The sequence below is a fragment of the Myripristis murdjan genome, chromosome 21 (assembly GCF_902150065.1).
Source record: "Myripristis murdjan chromosome 21, fMyrMur1.1, whole genome shotgun sequence".
NCBI classification, from domain to species: domain Eukaryota; kingdom Metazoa; phylum Chordata; class Actinopteri; order Holocentriformes; family Holocentridae; genus Myripristis; species Myripristis murdjan.
The window spans coordinates 11,375,178-11,389,620 of record NC_044000.1 but is presented as its reverse complement, the minus strand read 5'-3'; the positions used below and the strand labels follow the sequence as shown (position 1 = coordinate 11,389,620).

The following is a 14,443-nucleotide window of genomic DNA, read 5'->3' as shown; positions in this document are numbered from 1 at the left end:
GCAGAGGAGTTTAGAGCTAGGCGAGCGGCGATGGCAGACGCGTATTCTTTCGCCCTGGTCGTCGACCTTGATGGGGATAATATCCCCAAGCTGAAAAACAAGTTAGTCAAATATTTTCAGAGTAAGAAATCTAACGGTGGCGACTGTCAAATCGAGCATGAGGACCGCAGCGCAACAGCGGTGCTGCGCTTCCGAACAGAGGAGGGTAAGTCGGCCTACCACGAGTTAGTGAAGTGACTTTCTGATCCAAAACAAAGTTCTGTGTTAGGGATTAAGTGGCGTGATTTGCAGACAGTGACCCAGCTGTTTTTTTTTTTTTTTTTTTTTTTTTACACACAGACCGACAGAGAGTTTTGGAGAAAAAGGCGCATGAGATCAAGCTGGAGAAAGGGGTGCTGAGGATGACTGTGCGCTTACCTGAGGAGGAAAAGTCACAACCCCAGGTATGCTATTATAACACTCAAAGGCCTTGTGTTCATCAGCTTGTTGTAAGGTGATACATGCCCCTGCCATTATTTGTGACTAGTTATGTGTCGTGCTTGGCTGGTATGCGGATGAAATGAGGAAAAAATGAGGAATTAGGGCAAGACTTTACTTTATTTAGTCCATCAGTGACTTCCTTCAAGTCAGTGATGGGGGCTGTTCAGCCTATTGGAGATAGGTTGTAATCTACAATAAGAAAATTTGAGGGACCGTAAGATCAGTCATTCCTGTATCAGCCTCTCACTGTCAACTCTTAATGAGACACCAGTAATAATAGCCTAAATTTTTGCACATTTTGATGCGGCCTTTCTGGAAGGAGAGACCTCAAGTTTTGAACCTTTTCCGTAGGCATTGACATATTAAGGGCATCTAGTCAGGTGAGTCATGGCCCAATCTGTGAGGGAGAGTCTGTGCATAATGTGGTTTACACTTTCTACACTTCCTAGAAACTACAGTTTCTCTTGTAGCTGCAAGGATAATGGCAGAGATTCAGTGGTGTACCTGCTGCTTATGAGCTGTAAACAGGGCGGTTCAGACTGTGAGATGGTAAACAGGTATCTCACACCGAAACACCTTCAGGTCTAAACTAGGAGCATAACACGAATGCAGTGGTATGATTTCCTGTGTGGAAAAGCCCTCCTGCGTAATGGATTTATAGTCATGTGACAAGCATGATTACTGCTTCTTTCTTTCTTTCTTTCTTTCTTTCTTTCTTTCTTTCTTTCTCTTTCTTTCTTTATCACCATCCTATTCAAACACACACCATTCAAAATAAATTCTTCCTTCTCTACACAGGAAACTCCATCTGATAACCTCAACAAGACATGTAAGTATGACTGTTATTATTTTTTACTGTCCTCTGCAGGGTAATTGTGTTTTTTGTGGCTGTGAGATGTTGAACACTACTGCTTGTCCAATATTAATGTGTGTAATTGCCAGTTTTTTTTTTTTTTTTTTTTTTGTGACCACTGAATGTACATGGGATCGTCTCAAAACACACACCCACACCCACACACACACACACACACACACACACACACACACACTCATTCACAGCTTATTTTGTTGTTAATGCATGTGAGACTAATTAGCATGTATATGATATGTATAGAGGTGTTTGTTCTAGTGAAACATAATTAAAATCAGTTTTAAATTTATTCTGCATTTTACTGTTGATACCGTCTTTTTATAGTTACCTAATGTTAGTCTTGAATACATGTGTATATGTGCTTGCAGAGAAATGAATCCTTTGATTGCTTGACTTTTTTGCAGTGACTGTCTAAATGTTGTGCTCACCCCACAAAAAAGAAATTGGACTAGTATGAAAGTATTTTCAGCACAGTGGAATGTAGGAGGCAAATACACATGAGAAGCCTAAATTATTCTTTATATCCTTCAGTATTTTTTTAACGGTAGCTGTGATTTGTTGCTTGTTTGATATCTGCCCGAAGGGCATGCCTCTTATAAAAGCCAAATAAAAAATGAAATACTCTAACAATACTACTAATCTTCATCTACTTTGCTCTAGACACCGGGTTAGAGTAGATGACAATACTGTTCAACGAAAGTTCAAAGTTTAATTACCCTCTTTTAAGGCTCTGAAAACACTTCATGCCATAGCTGAGAGTTATTTGATGCAGATTATTTGATTACAGATACTGAGGATGGAATTTTGGATTGATCTCTGTCCTATTCGTGTGTTTCTAACAGTAGGTAATGATCAGCTTCACAGTGCATCACATAATAATGACCAAAGGGACAGCCATCACAAGCCATCAGCTAAACGGAGGGCAGAAGCTGATGTATCACCAAGCAAAGAGATAGCCCCCAAAAAGCAAGTCGTTGGTCAGTGGTTGTGTTGAAAGGTTTAAAATCTGTATATACTTTCCGCAACTTTAAAATTCCAATTTCAAACAAATTAACAACTTTTAACCAATTAGATACTCATACAGGATATCTGCATGAGTATCCGTTTTGTTGTACTTGAAATGCACTTGCACTTGTCAGGTGAGATCATTTCCTGAAGTAATTTGTGTTCAGTAATTTAGCACCATGTCTCTTTACATCAAATGAACAGGTGGAGATAAAGGCACACCTGTCGCTGTAAGCCAGACAGAAACAGACAGCAGAGACGATCAGACAGAAGATGACAAGCGGTGCTCCACCTCAGCTGTTTTAGAAAATATTCCGCACAGTATGAGCCATGAGTTTCTGGAGATGCTGGTGGAGAACATTTTAAAGAATTGTGACTCTCCAGCTGCTGCCCAAAACTTCAGTTTGGAGGTCATGCCTGAAATCTCCTCTGCTGTGGTGAATTTTCAGAATGGAAAAGGTAGTCATTTTGTGTGTGTGTGTGTGTGCGCGCGCGCGCGCGCGTGCGTGTGTGTGTGCGCCTTTGTCACTTCAGCAACTTCTTGTAGGGATGGATAATTCAATAGAAATCAGTTATCTTCATAATCTCAGGGATTTTCTATCATATTAATTAATACACCACGATCAACTGATGAAGTTCATCGTAATGTCAAGCATCTTGCACAAACAAAGCCAGTATTTTCAAATGATATTCCTTAAAAATTGTTGTAATTGAGTTGTAATTTAAAAAAAAAAATCAATTCAGACAACAGAATTTTGTATCACAGTAAAGTCGTATCAGATACGATTCATTTGAAAAAAGATAAGTGATAATATTGAATTATTTCCCCATGCTAAATTAAAGAATGTAAACATAAAAGTATGACAAAACCCCCAATTTTTTGTAACAAATTAAAATCTCAGGGAAAAACATGCACTGTTTTCAAGTGATCAGTCTTCAAAAAGCAGCATGCCAGTTTCTACAAAACGTGAACAATAAATGAAAAAGGGCTGTGCGTATGTGTATCATTGTAAGTAGAAGTTTACAATGTCTTTCTATCGTTGCCTCACAGAGAACACTGATTTCATGTCCAGCTGCCCCAAGAACAGGATGTTCAAGAGTAAGCAATTATTTGTAAGACCTCTTGAAGTGACAGCCAAAGTCAGAATCGAAGACATTCCAGCTGTCAGTCAAGATCACCTCCTCCTGTATTTTGAGAATGAGGGCGTGGATGTGGAAGAAGTCATGCTTAATGAAGAGGAACAGTCCGCAGACATCACCTTTAAAACCCATACAGGTAGTGCAGTCACACTTACTGCATTGGTGTATGACAGTATGGTAAACACTTTTACTTTTACTCTGAAATATACTTAGCATATTTTTATTGAATGAACAAATAACAGGAATTAACTCAAACCTATGAATTCAGGATTATATGAAATTATGTTTTGTATTAAAAAAGATTTACGTTCTTCTACTTTATACTACTAGATGTCCTCAAAATCATCAAGAAGAAACACAACATCCAACAGAAACTTGTCAAAGCTTTTCCATATTATGAATCTTTGGGATCGGCCCTGTATGGCAAAGACAGACCCACCCTAAACCTCCCCGATGCCTTCTCTGAGAGCATCGATCATGCTATCTGGACATACCTTCATGACAAGCCTGAAGCTGCAGAAACCATTCATGGTGATCTGGCAAAACACTTTTGCGAAGTAGACCTCCGGCAGTCTACCGTACACTTCAGCCCGTTACCCTCACTGCTTCATCGAAAAGGTGTCAAAGCCAAGGACATCACAGAGTGGACACAAACAGTAAAGACAGCTTTCACACAGTCTTTGACCAAATTTGATTCCCTGAAGTTTCAGCCTGAGATGATGGCATGGGAAGAGGCAGAGAAGAAGATCAAAGAGGCGCTGTTGAATGAGGCTGTAGTTGTAGTCCCTGATAAAGCCAGAGGTTTCTTGTCAGTGGTTGGCTTTGCAGGTGATGTGAGCAAACTGGAGCAGACTGTTGAGGAAATCTTAGAAGAGATTGGCAAAAGGGTACAGAGGGAGAAGTTGATCGTAATAGATGAAATCGAAGTGTCACCATCTATTTTCCACATCCTATGTCAAGGCGGTCTTCAGGACAAGGTACTAAATGATTATCCAGAACTAAAAATGTCATACAAAAAGGAGAGCCAGAGGTTGGCATTGAGAGGTTTAAACCATGAGGTTCTGGGTGTAGTTAAAAGGGTAGTTAGTGGCGTGACAGCGTTGAAACGGCGGATTTTAGAGGTAGATCAGTTTGTGCTTGAGTTTTTGAATGGTGAAGATCAAGAAGAGCTTACAAGTGTTCTTCTCACTTCTAAGAAAATAGATGCAGCATTTGAGGTGAGTGCGGAGACAGTGCAGCTCCTCGGTATTGCAGACAGAGCTCTGGATGAAGCTGAGACTCAACTGAAGACACTGCTGATCTCTCAATACATTGATGTTGAAGATAGCAATGTCTTGAGGAAATCAGAGTGGCAGAACCTGGTGACTTGTTTGGAGGATGACAACAATTCTTCATTTAGGAAAATTATGATTCAGACAATTGATCGTCAGACAAATCAGCAGGTAGTGGTTACAGGCTATAAGGACAGTGTTAAACCAGTTAGCAGTGAACTGGATGACTTCTTACAACAGAATGCTGAAGTTGAAGAAAGTGTTGTGGTCAAGCCCAACATCATAGTCACATATATTGAGGAATACCACAGAAATGCTTGGCTGGACCAAGTGAAGGACAAAGTGATGGTTTCCTTCAGGAAAGAGAAGATCTGTCTAAGTGGCTCTAGAATCAATGTCACAAATTGTAAGACCTTGTTTGAAGACTTGGTGTCCTCAGTGTATATTCATAACTTAAAAATTTCCAAACCTGGAGCAAAGAAGTTCTTCCAGGATAAAAAAGCCATGTATGTCTCCTCAGTCATGAGTGAAACTGGTTGCTTGGTCCAGTTAGTTGATGAGAACTCTGGTAAACAGGATCAGTTAGCTTCAGGGAAAATGCCAAAACCAGTATACCACATTGACACAGCAGATGGAGTAGAAATAGCTGTTTACAAAGCTGATTTGTGCAGTCACCCAGTGAGTGCAGTTGTCAATGCTTCTAACCAGAACTTGCAACATGATGGAGGTCTTGCAAAAGCACTTCTGGATGCTGCTGGGCCCCAGTTGCAAGATGAATGCAACAAAATAATTAACTCAAATGGACAGCTCAATCCTGGAGACTGTGTCATGACTGATGCAGGCGGGCGTCTTAGTTGCAAAAAAATCATCCATGCAGTTGGACCTAGGTTTGATCAAGCAAACCCCCAGAGGGCCATGGGGCAGTTGAAAAGAGTTGTCAAAGGAAGCCTAGAACTTGCTGAAGCACACGGCTGCCTCTCAGTGGCGCTGCCTGCCATCAGCAGGAGCTTGGGATTTCCTCTTAACTTGTGTGCAGAAACTATTATCAGAGCAGTGAAGGAACACTGTGATGACAAGTATGGTGAAAACACCCTGAAGAGGATCCATTTAGTGAACAATGATGACCATAGTGTTCAGGCAATGGATGCGGCTGTCAGAAAGGAGTTTGGACGGCAGGATGTTAGTCATTCTCAACACAGCCAGCCTAGCACATCTACCCAGACTCTGCCTGTGAAACATGTCCCAAATACGAGTAGCTCAGAACAAGCAGTGACCAAAGAGGGCTTGAACATCATTCTGAAGAGAGGGAATATCCAGGATGCCACGGTAATTTGTATTTTCTGTTGTCTTACAATAAGAGTGTTCGGTCAGCTACTATAAAAGAGTAACATGCTTATATAAAAATTAGACTTTATATATTTGTGTTATGTATATATATTTGGACTTTGTATTATTAATTACACACTATATTAGGTTTATAGTTAACTGTAGTCTTAAGTGTAATTGTAGGATATGAAAAATATATATATATTAAAAAAAATAAAGTGTTGCAACTGAAAACTTTAATGAATTCATTCTTAGACGGACGTGATTGTGAATTCTGTGGCCGAAGATCTTGACCTGAGAAGAGGAGCAGTTTCTTGTGCCCTCTTTGGTGTTGCTGGACAGAAACTTCAGGAGTTGGTTAGGGAAAAACAAAATAAAGCAAATCTTGGTGATATCATAATTACTGATGCCTGCAAGCTGAAGAGCAAGCAAGTCTTCCATGCAGTTGCCCCTCACTGGAACAATGGAAAAGGCGCAGTTTCTAAGGTAAAGTGTTAAATTGTTAGAGTGGTTTATGAATTTGCTCAGTGCTTTGATTTGATTTAATATGATCTATTATGATTTTAACTCAAGTTTAAATAATTTAAGAAAGGTAACTTAGCGAAGCAGCACATTTTGGTTACAGATAGAACAACCGTTTATGATCATGAACAAACAAGTTTGTTTTTGTTAATGCCATAATTCACCATGTCAAAGCAAATACCATTAATCTTGCCTTTTTACTGCTTTTCTTCATTGTGCATCTTTAGTAATATAACTTAGAATAATATTGTTTGCAAGAACTGCTAAAAACCATAAGTGTAGACCTTCAGCATTTTGTAAATAGATATTAAAGAAAGCCCATTTATGGTATGTGTTGCAGATACTGAGTGGGCTTTTCAAGGATTGTTTGGGCCATGCTGAGGACAACGGTCTGACCTCCATATCCTTCCCTGCCATTGGCACAGGGAACCTGGGCTTCCCTAGAGACCTCGCAGCATCTTTAATATTTGATGAAATCTTGAGCTTCAGCAGTAAGAAACAACCTAAGCACCTGAAGACAGTAGTGATCATCCTTCACCCAAGTGATGCACAGACAATTCAGGTGAAGACAAGTGAAAACTAGCTTCGCATTAGCTTCATAATCAGATACTGTAGAACATGACTTATTTTATCAGGAGCCCTTGGAATGTGAGATGAATCTTCACCGAGCAACATCACTTATAGATGCTTGCTCATCTGGCATGCATAAAAAAGACAGCCCTTTTATCAGACCCAGGCTTTGCTTCATAATAATCATGAGTGAACAGGGACACAAAATGAACTGTTCCATAGAGATCTGCAGGATGCCAACAAAATTGTGAAGGATTTGTTTTTATGTGCTGTGTTGATGTGATATTTGTGATATTTCTATTCCTAGGCTGTCATGGATGAGTTCAACAAAAGGTTCTCTACTACCTCAGGTGGCCCAGTGCCATCAACTACAACACAGAGCACAGGTGGGCAACACTTTGCTTGATCTTACTAATAATGCACTAGTAATGCAATATACATTAGAAACATAATTTCAAATGTAAGGATCTGTATTATAGAAATTTGTTATAACTGAATAACAGTCTTTTCCAAACATGTTGGCCACTTTGCATTGATACCCCATTAATAAGTGCCTTTTTTCCTCACAAAAATGCTTTTGCTCATTGTGTGTTCATTCTGTTATACTGTTTTTCCTGTTTCCCACTGCAAGGTCCCTTTTCAAAAATCACTTCCAGCTCAGGAATGCATGAAACCAAAATGGGAAATGTGACTGTACAGATTGTCACAGGGGACATAACCAAGGAGGTGACTGATGTCATTGTCAACTCCTCCAATGACAGCTTCACTCTTAAGTCAGGTAAATCCTGCACCAGCTCAGCTTTTATGAGGTTAAATGGTTGATAAATGTTTAGCAGGTGTGTACAGTGATGTCCATAAATGCCAGCAACTTCAAAATGCACACATAGAATTTACATGTTTGTTTTTTAGCAGGCTCTTCCGTCATGACTGTTAAATTCAAAGCCCTAATAGAAAACTTAAATCTCACTCAGTAAATCAATGAGCCAACACATTGTCAAGGTCATACCATTTACCCTTTATTTTTTTTGTTACTATTGGAGATCATGTGTCAGGACAATATATGTTTTTATGGCATTGCTCTGGGAAGCTGTCTTGGTCCACTCCTCTTTTCACTATATATGCTCCCTTTAGGAAACATCATCGGGGAGTATAAAATAAATTTTCATAGTTATGGTGATGACACGGAACCGTGTATTTTGCTAGAGCCTGACAGTGACAATGCCTTATGTTCTCTGACCACTGGGATGGCGGCAGTTAATTGGATGAAAAAACGGTTCTTGAAATTAAATTAAAATAAAACTAAAACAACTCTAAGTTAAAGAGTTAAAGAGATTTTACTTCACATATAAAGGTGACCAAAACAGCTTTTTATCACTCAATAAACACGATCAAAACCATTCCTATCCTATGAAGATGCTGCAAAACTTGCATTTATTTCAAATAGACTAGATTATTGCAGTGCTCTTTTTATGGGTCTTTTGAAGTAACACGAGCTGAAACATTTCGATGCATTCAGAACCAACTACACTTTTTAACAAAACAAGGAAGAGAACGCATTGCCCCAGTTGTAGCCACACCCTGTTGGCTCCCAGTATCATTTATCCGGATAATTAAATTCCATGTATAATCCAGTGTCCCCACTGGCTGGTTACTCTGGTGTGTCTAGTCTGTGTACAAAGGCCAGACATGTGATCCATTACACGTACAGTAGCCTATATTTGAGCTGTGGCTGTAAGGTGGTCACTGCTGAACTTAATCTTATGAACATTTGGATTTCTTTGTTCATCTTCTATACACATTACAAATACCACAAGCTGTAAAGTGTGAAAATTATGTTTAAGCCTGTGTTTATGTACACAAAAAAAAAGGTTTTAAAATAGAATACACGCGGCTGATATTTCTTTATTTGTTGTGTCTCTCCTCCAGGAGTATCCTTGGCGATTCTGAATGCAGCTGGACCGGCTGTGGAAGCTGAATGCACGGTCCTTGGTAAAAACACATTTACACGTTAAGTCTTTAGCTGATTCTTCGATCCAGATGAGTTTATTATCAAAAGATGTGAGCAGAGTGGAGCGACCTGAAACTCTGCTCATTATTTCTGTCACATGCATGCGCTCTACTTGATCTTTTTTTTTTTTTTTTTGATAATGACATGTTTAGTTAGTGACATATAAGCTGTATATCAATTTAAAGCCTTCCTTGTGCATGAGTGCAAGAATTGAATCATGATGAGATATTTGACTCAGTTGCAGAAAAAAACACATTCAAATAAATAAATAAATAAACAAGCAAAAAAAAAAAAAAATGAAACAGGCAGGGCTAACCTAGACTGAGCTTACTTTACACTCAGGACTGGATAGAAGTTGAAAAATACTAAAACTAATAAGATCAGCTCACTGACTCCGCACTAGTTCTCATATTTTACTTTATACTTTTTTGCATTGTTCACTTTGGTTAAATATTTTGCATACACAAATATGTACTGTATATATACTTGAGGTTCTCAAGGTTTAAAAATATCTAACATAAAAATAAAACCCGCTCTGCTCACTTTCAGGAGGCCAGCCAAACCCAGGCATCATACTGACCCAACCAGGCAACCTGAAGTGTAAGAATATCCTCCACCTGGTTGGACAAACAGACCCTGTGAAAATCAGCAAGAGTGTGAAGGCGGCTCTTCAAGTGTGTGTGAATGGCTCATACACTTCCATCTCCTTTCCTGCTCTTGGTACAGGTACGATTTGAAAGCAATGCCCAGATCATATTTCATCACAGCAATGCAATCGGTGTTAATGGCTCTGTGTAGGTCTGTGGTTGGCAAACATATCTTAATAGCAAATTTAGGGTTCAGATTTGGTTTGGAATCCCCAAAATCTCCCTGTTCCTCAGGATCAGTTCAGCTTATAACAGAAATTTGATTTCATATACTTCGTAATATATATTAGAAAACAAATTGAAAGGAAGTAAAAACAATGCTCATTCATGAGGTGCACTGATGACAGATTGAGCAAAGCTAGAATTTGTTAATCATAACCCTTTCACTGTGTTTTACAGACTTGTTTACTGTTGCTCTGGCCTGCTGTGAACTTATTTTGCTCATTTGAAAAATCACTATTATTAATTTATGCTGTGCCGTTTTAGGCCAAGGCAACGTACAAGCAAGCCAGGTGGCAGATGCCATGTTTGATGCAGTGGTCGATGTACTGAGCCAGGCCAATCCCAACCCTCTGAAGATGATTCGGATAGTCATCTTCCAACAAGGCATGCTGAAAGACTTCCACACCAGTATGCAAAAGAAAGAAGTCAGTGACACGAAAGACAAAGAGGGGCTCTGGGGAAAAATTAAAGGTAGGAAAAGTGGGAAAAAATGGTCTACAGTGTATCGCTTAATCCATGATAAATTTCTTCTATGTGTCCTATTACTCAGAATAAAGGTAGTACCAGTAAACACTGACAGAAATAATAATAATAGTAAATATCATGTCCATTCAAAGGCTCATCTATATAATGCATCTTTCATATAGCCCATGCTTTTTCCATAAAGTCCACAGAGAACAAAGTTTATGGCCAAGCAGCAATGCTAACATATCCATATCCAGCATAATTTCTTTTACTTCAGCTTTGTTAAGTGAAGTCAATCATAAGCTTCCCTCACTGTATGCACTTTAGATGAACATTCACAAAAAGACAGATATTGTGTATATACATATATTCTGACATTTGAAATTAATTCTTGTAGCATTCTTCACTGGAGGAACTACTGGCAAGCCACAGAAGGATGAAAATTTCGTCATTGATGGTCAGGAAGTTGAACCTGCTTGCTTCCATATTTGTAGTGACTCTCAGCCCAAAGTTGACGCAGCCAAGCAGTGGATCGGTGACTTAATATCCAAGGAGCAGCAAACCAACCACTTTAAAGACAAAGCTATCCTTAGCCTTTCCCCTGCAGACCAACAGCGCATTATTGACATCCAGAATACCACAGGTGTGAACATAAAGATTGAATATAAGAAGCCCGATGCAATGCTCACCATCGAGGGACTCAGCAAGGATGTGCTCAAAGCTACCAATGAGATCCATGAGATGTTGAAGAGGGTCAGAGATGAGGAGCATTTCAAAAAGAATGTGGACCTGGCTGGGACTCTGGTGGACTGGCAGTACCAGCAGCAAGGACTTCAGTTCAACAGCTTTGACCCAGAGTCCAACTACCACCTTGAAGATGCATTTGAGAAGAAACTGCCCCATGTATCCATCACTGTCCAGGGTCAAGATTACAAGGTCACCATGCCAAATGGACCTGCTGTAAATGCCTCAGGAAATACTCTCAATATCAGGCGTGTTGACAAACTAACAGGTATTGTCCAAGTGATAATAGGGAAATAATTGAATGAATCACTTCTTATCTCACTGTATCACTTAAAGGCCAGAATAGTAGTGGATTCAAACCAGATTTGGATCAGATAGTATATATGAATGATTCTAAGTAATGTTATGACAACTTACCTGACCTGTCTTGCATATTGACAAAACAAATGATTGCAGGATTCATTCAAATAAGTTTTGAAGTAGTATTTATTATGTCTATTATGCTTCCAGCTCAAGATCCAGCAAGCCTGCCTCAGCACTGGGATCCCATGCCAGCCAACACGTCATGTCAGGTCATCACCATCCAGCCAGGAACAACAGAGTACAATGAAGTCCTGACCCTCTTCCAGGCCACATGCACACTAACGGTCATGAAGGTAGGTGACATGTAGCAGGCACCATAGTTAATGTCTCTTCAGAGCATCATCTTCACAAAAGCAGCATCTGATGATATTATTAAAATGATTACACATATACTTCATACACAAAGATACTCATGGTTTGGCAAATCTAGATTAAATAGATTAAAAAAGTACAATTGTGGCAAACATGTTGATATAACACACAGAACAACAAAGAAGGAAAGCAGGAGAGAATAGGCTAATAACTATCATCAAACTGCAACAAAACACACACACACAAAAACAAGTGCACTTATCCCCACTAAGATCGAGCGGATCCAGAACCAGATCTTGTGGAAGAGTCTTCAGATTAAGAAGCAGGACATGGACCAGAGAAACGGTCACCAGAACAATGAGAGACGGCTTTTCCATGGCACCTGCTACACGACTGTAGCTTACATCAATCAGCATGGATTCAACAGGAGTTATGCAGGAAAAAATGGTGAGAATATGGCCATGCATGGCACTGTTTTTATGCTGGAGTTGCATTGGTAATTTCAGTGTCAATAACAATGACGATTAACTCTTGAATCTTGACAATTTGTGACATTGATTCATCAGAGGTTTGTTCAGTCTCTCTCGAAAATAATTCTCATGCAAACACATATTTGTTTAAAGTCCAAGCAGATCTTTCAGGCCATTTTAATTGCACTGTCTTAAGATTATTAAGATTATCTGGTATTGTTGTAAAGTTAAGTAAAGATTTCTGTATTTCAGATACCACAGATCAAACTACTAACTCTGCTTCTGTCCCATTTTCAGCTGCTGCCTTTGGCAATGGCACATACTTTGCTGTTGCAGCTAGGTACTCTGCAAGCAACACTTACTCCAGGCCAGATCCCCAAGGGCAGAAGTTCATGTACCTTTGTCGTGTCCTGACGGGAGATTACACTCAGGGACAGCAAGGCATGATTGTGCCTCCAGCCAAGAGCGCCACCTCTGTTCAGCAGTTTGACAGCGTGGTGGACAACATCAGCACTCCCTCCATGTTCGTCATCTTCCATGACTCTCTGGCTTACCCTGAATATTTGATCACTTTCAAATGATAGAGTAGAGCACACCAGAAATAAGATGCCTTACAATATACTGCCTTACATTTTAAACTGCCTTAAAATATACAGTTAGTGTTTACACTGATAATGATCAGATAGTCTTTAAGTAATTTTAACATTTTTGAATCACACACTCAATACCTTTTCACCTTTCACAGTTTTGGCATGTAGCTGACACTCTTATTCAGGGAAACTTAACAATGAGGGCAATAACAGGTTGAGACTCAGTTCCTAGTTTACAACATTATAGGTAAGTACAAGGGTCAGGGCCACATGAGAGAGGGTGAACATGGTGTGATAATACAAGAGAGCATTTGTCAATATGCTCTTGGTTATGTGTCAGTTCCTTTCAAAGGTGATCAAAATTTTGCTGTCAGTAGATCAGTGTGCTGTCTGCTTTTGATTTTGCCTGCTGTTATATCTCTGGTATGTGGCCTTTTGTGAGACAGCAGAGGACAGTTGGATATGTTGTTAATGGTACTGGCTGCTTGATGGAAAGTACCTAACCTATTCCTGGAAATGGTGTGATGCAAATCATGTTGGTGTGAGCATGGTTATATGGCAACTGCCTCTGGATTTAAAAGGAAAGTGAAAGTTAATTTGTTCCATGAAAAAAAATTAACCGTTGAGTCTCTGATATCATCATACAATAAAACTTTAATTACAAGTACACAAACTTCTGCTTTATGTACCGTTCTGGTAGTGTTACAGCTGAGTCATTTTCAGCTCAAGACAGAGGGAAATGATTGTACTGTGAGTCCAGTTTCAGTCCACTTTCAGTAAGATCGCTTTATCTATCACATTCTTCTAAGGGACCTGATTTGCAATCAAAGCAGATATACAAAACACAGATGTCCAAATCAATTCAGTTTGGTCACATCCCCTTCCTGTTGTCACATCCCATTCCAGTTTTAGGTCATGAAAATTTTGTCCTGAGCTGTGTACACAGGTTTTGGTCTTGTGTGCTACAAATCTGATTTGGTATATCCATGCATCTGAGGGACACCAAAACATGTGGTATGCCTCTTGTAATTTCCCTCAGAAAAATGATGCTCCTGACAAATTTCTACACTTAAGTGAAATGGTATTGAAGACAGCCACAATGGCTTCCTTTGTCTCTGGCTCCACCTACAGGTTTAGTCTGGTAAATGTCTGTGACAATCAGGACGCACTTCTATTATTTCAGATGTTTGAGTTCGTCACACAGGTCATTTACTTTTAGTAACACACTTATTGGTTTACTCATTGACATAAACAGCTACTCCTAAACATACAACTAAAGCTAGAAATTGCTCTTTAATTAATTCTTGTGGAATTACGCTCCTACATTCGTGATTAAAAAAAAAAAAAAAAAAAAAAAAAAGGCTGAGCAAAGTATGGATACAAACAGGCCTATGTGCCGTGTCACTGCAAAAATCACTCTGGGTCACACCTCTGGGC

At 39.4% G+C, this 14,443-nt stretch overlaps 1 protein-coding gene across 2 annotated transcripts; it reads left to right on the top strand.

The window, feature by feature from the left end:
* Nucleotides 1-7: 7 nt before the first annotated feature.
* On the top strand, nucleotides 8-13,669 carry parp14rs1 (poly(ADP-ribose) polymerase family member 14-related sequence 1). Of its 2 annotated transcripts, XM_030080719.1 has the most exons (18): nucleotides 8-205; nucleotides 340-443; nucleotides 1,279-1,309; nucleotides 2,194-2,328; nucleotides 2,561-2,815; nucleotides 3,408-3,632; nucleotides 3,827-6,093; nucleotides 6,349-6,579; nucleotides 6,956-7,177; nucleotides 7,493-7,571; nucleotides 7,817-7,963; nucleotides 9,112-9,174; nucleotides 9,743-9,919; nucleotides 10,327-10,533; nucleotides 10,925-11,539; nucleotides 11,782-11,927; nucleotides 12,219-12,393; nucleotides 12,714-13,669. In XM_030080719.1, the coding sequence occupies exons 1-18, from the start codon at nucleotides 31-33 to the stop codon at nucleotides 12,995-12,997; spliced, it is 5,538 nt and encodes a 1,845-aa protein (XP_029936579.1). In that variant the 5' UTR covers nucleotides 8-30; the 3' UTR covers nucleotides 12,998-13,669. The 2 variants fall into 2 exon arrangements, with proteins under 2 accessions (XP_029936579.1, XP_029936580.1); XM_030080720.1 differs by lacking the exon at nucleotides 2,194-2,328.
* Nucleotides 13,670-14,443: the final 774 nt, after the last annotated feature.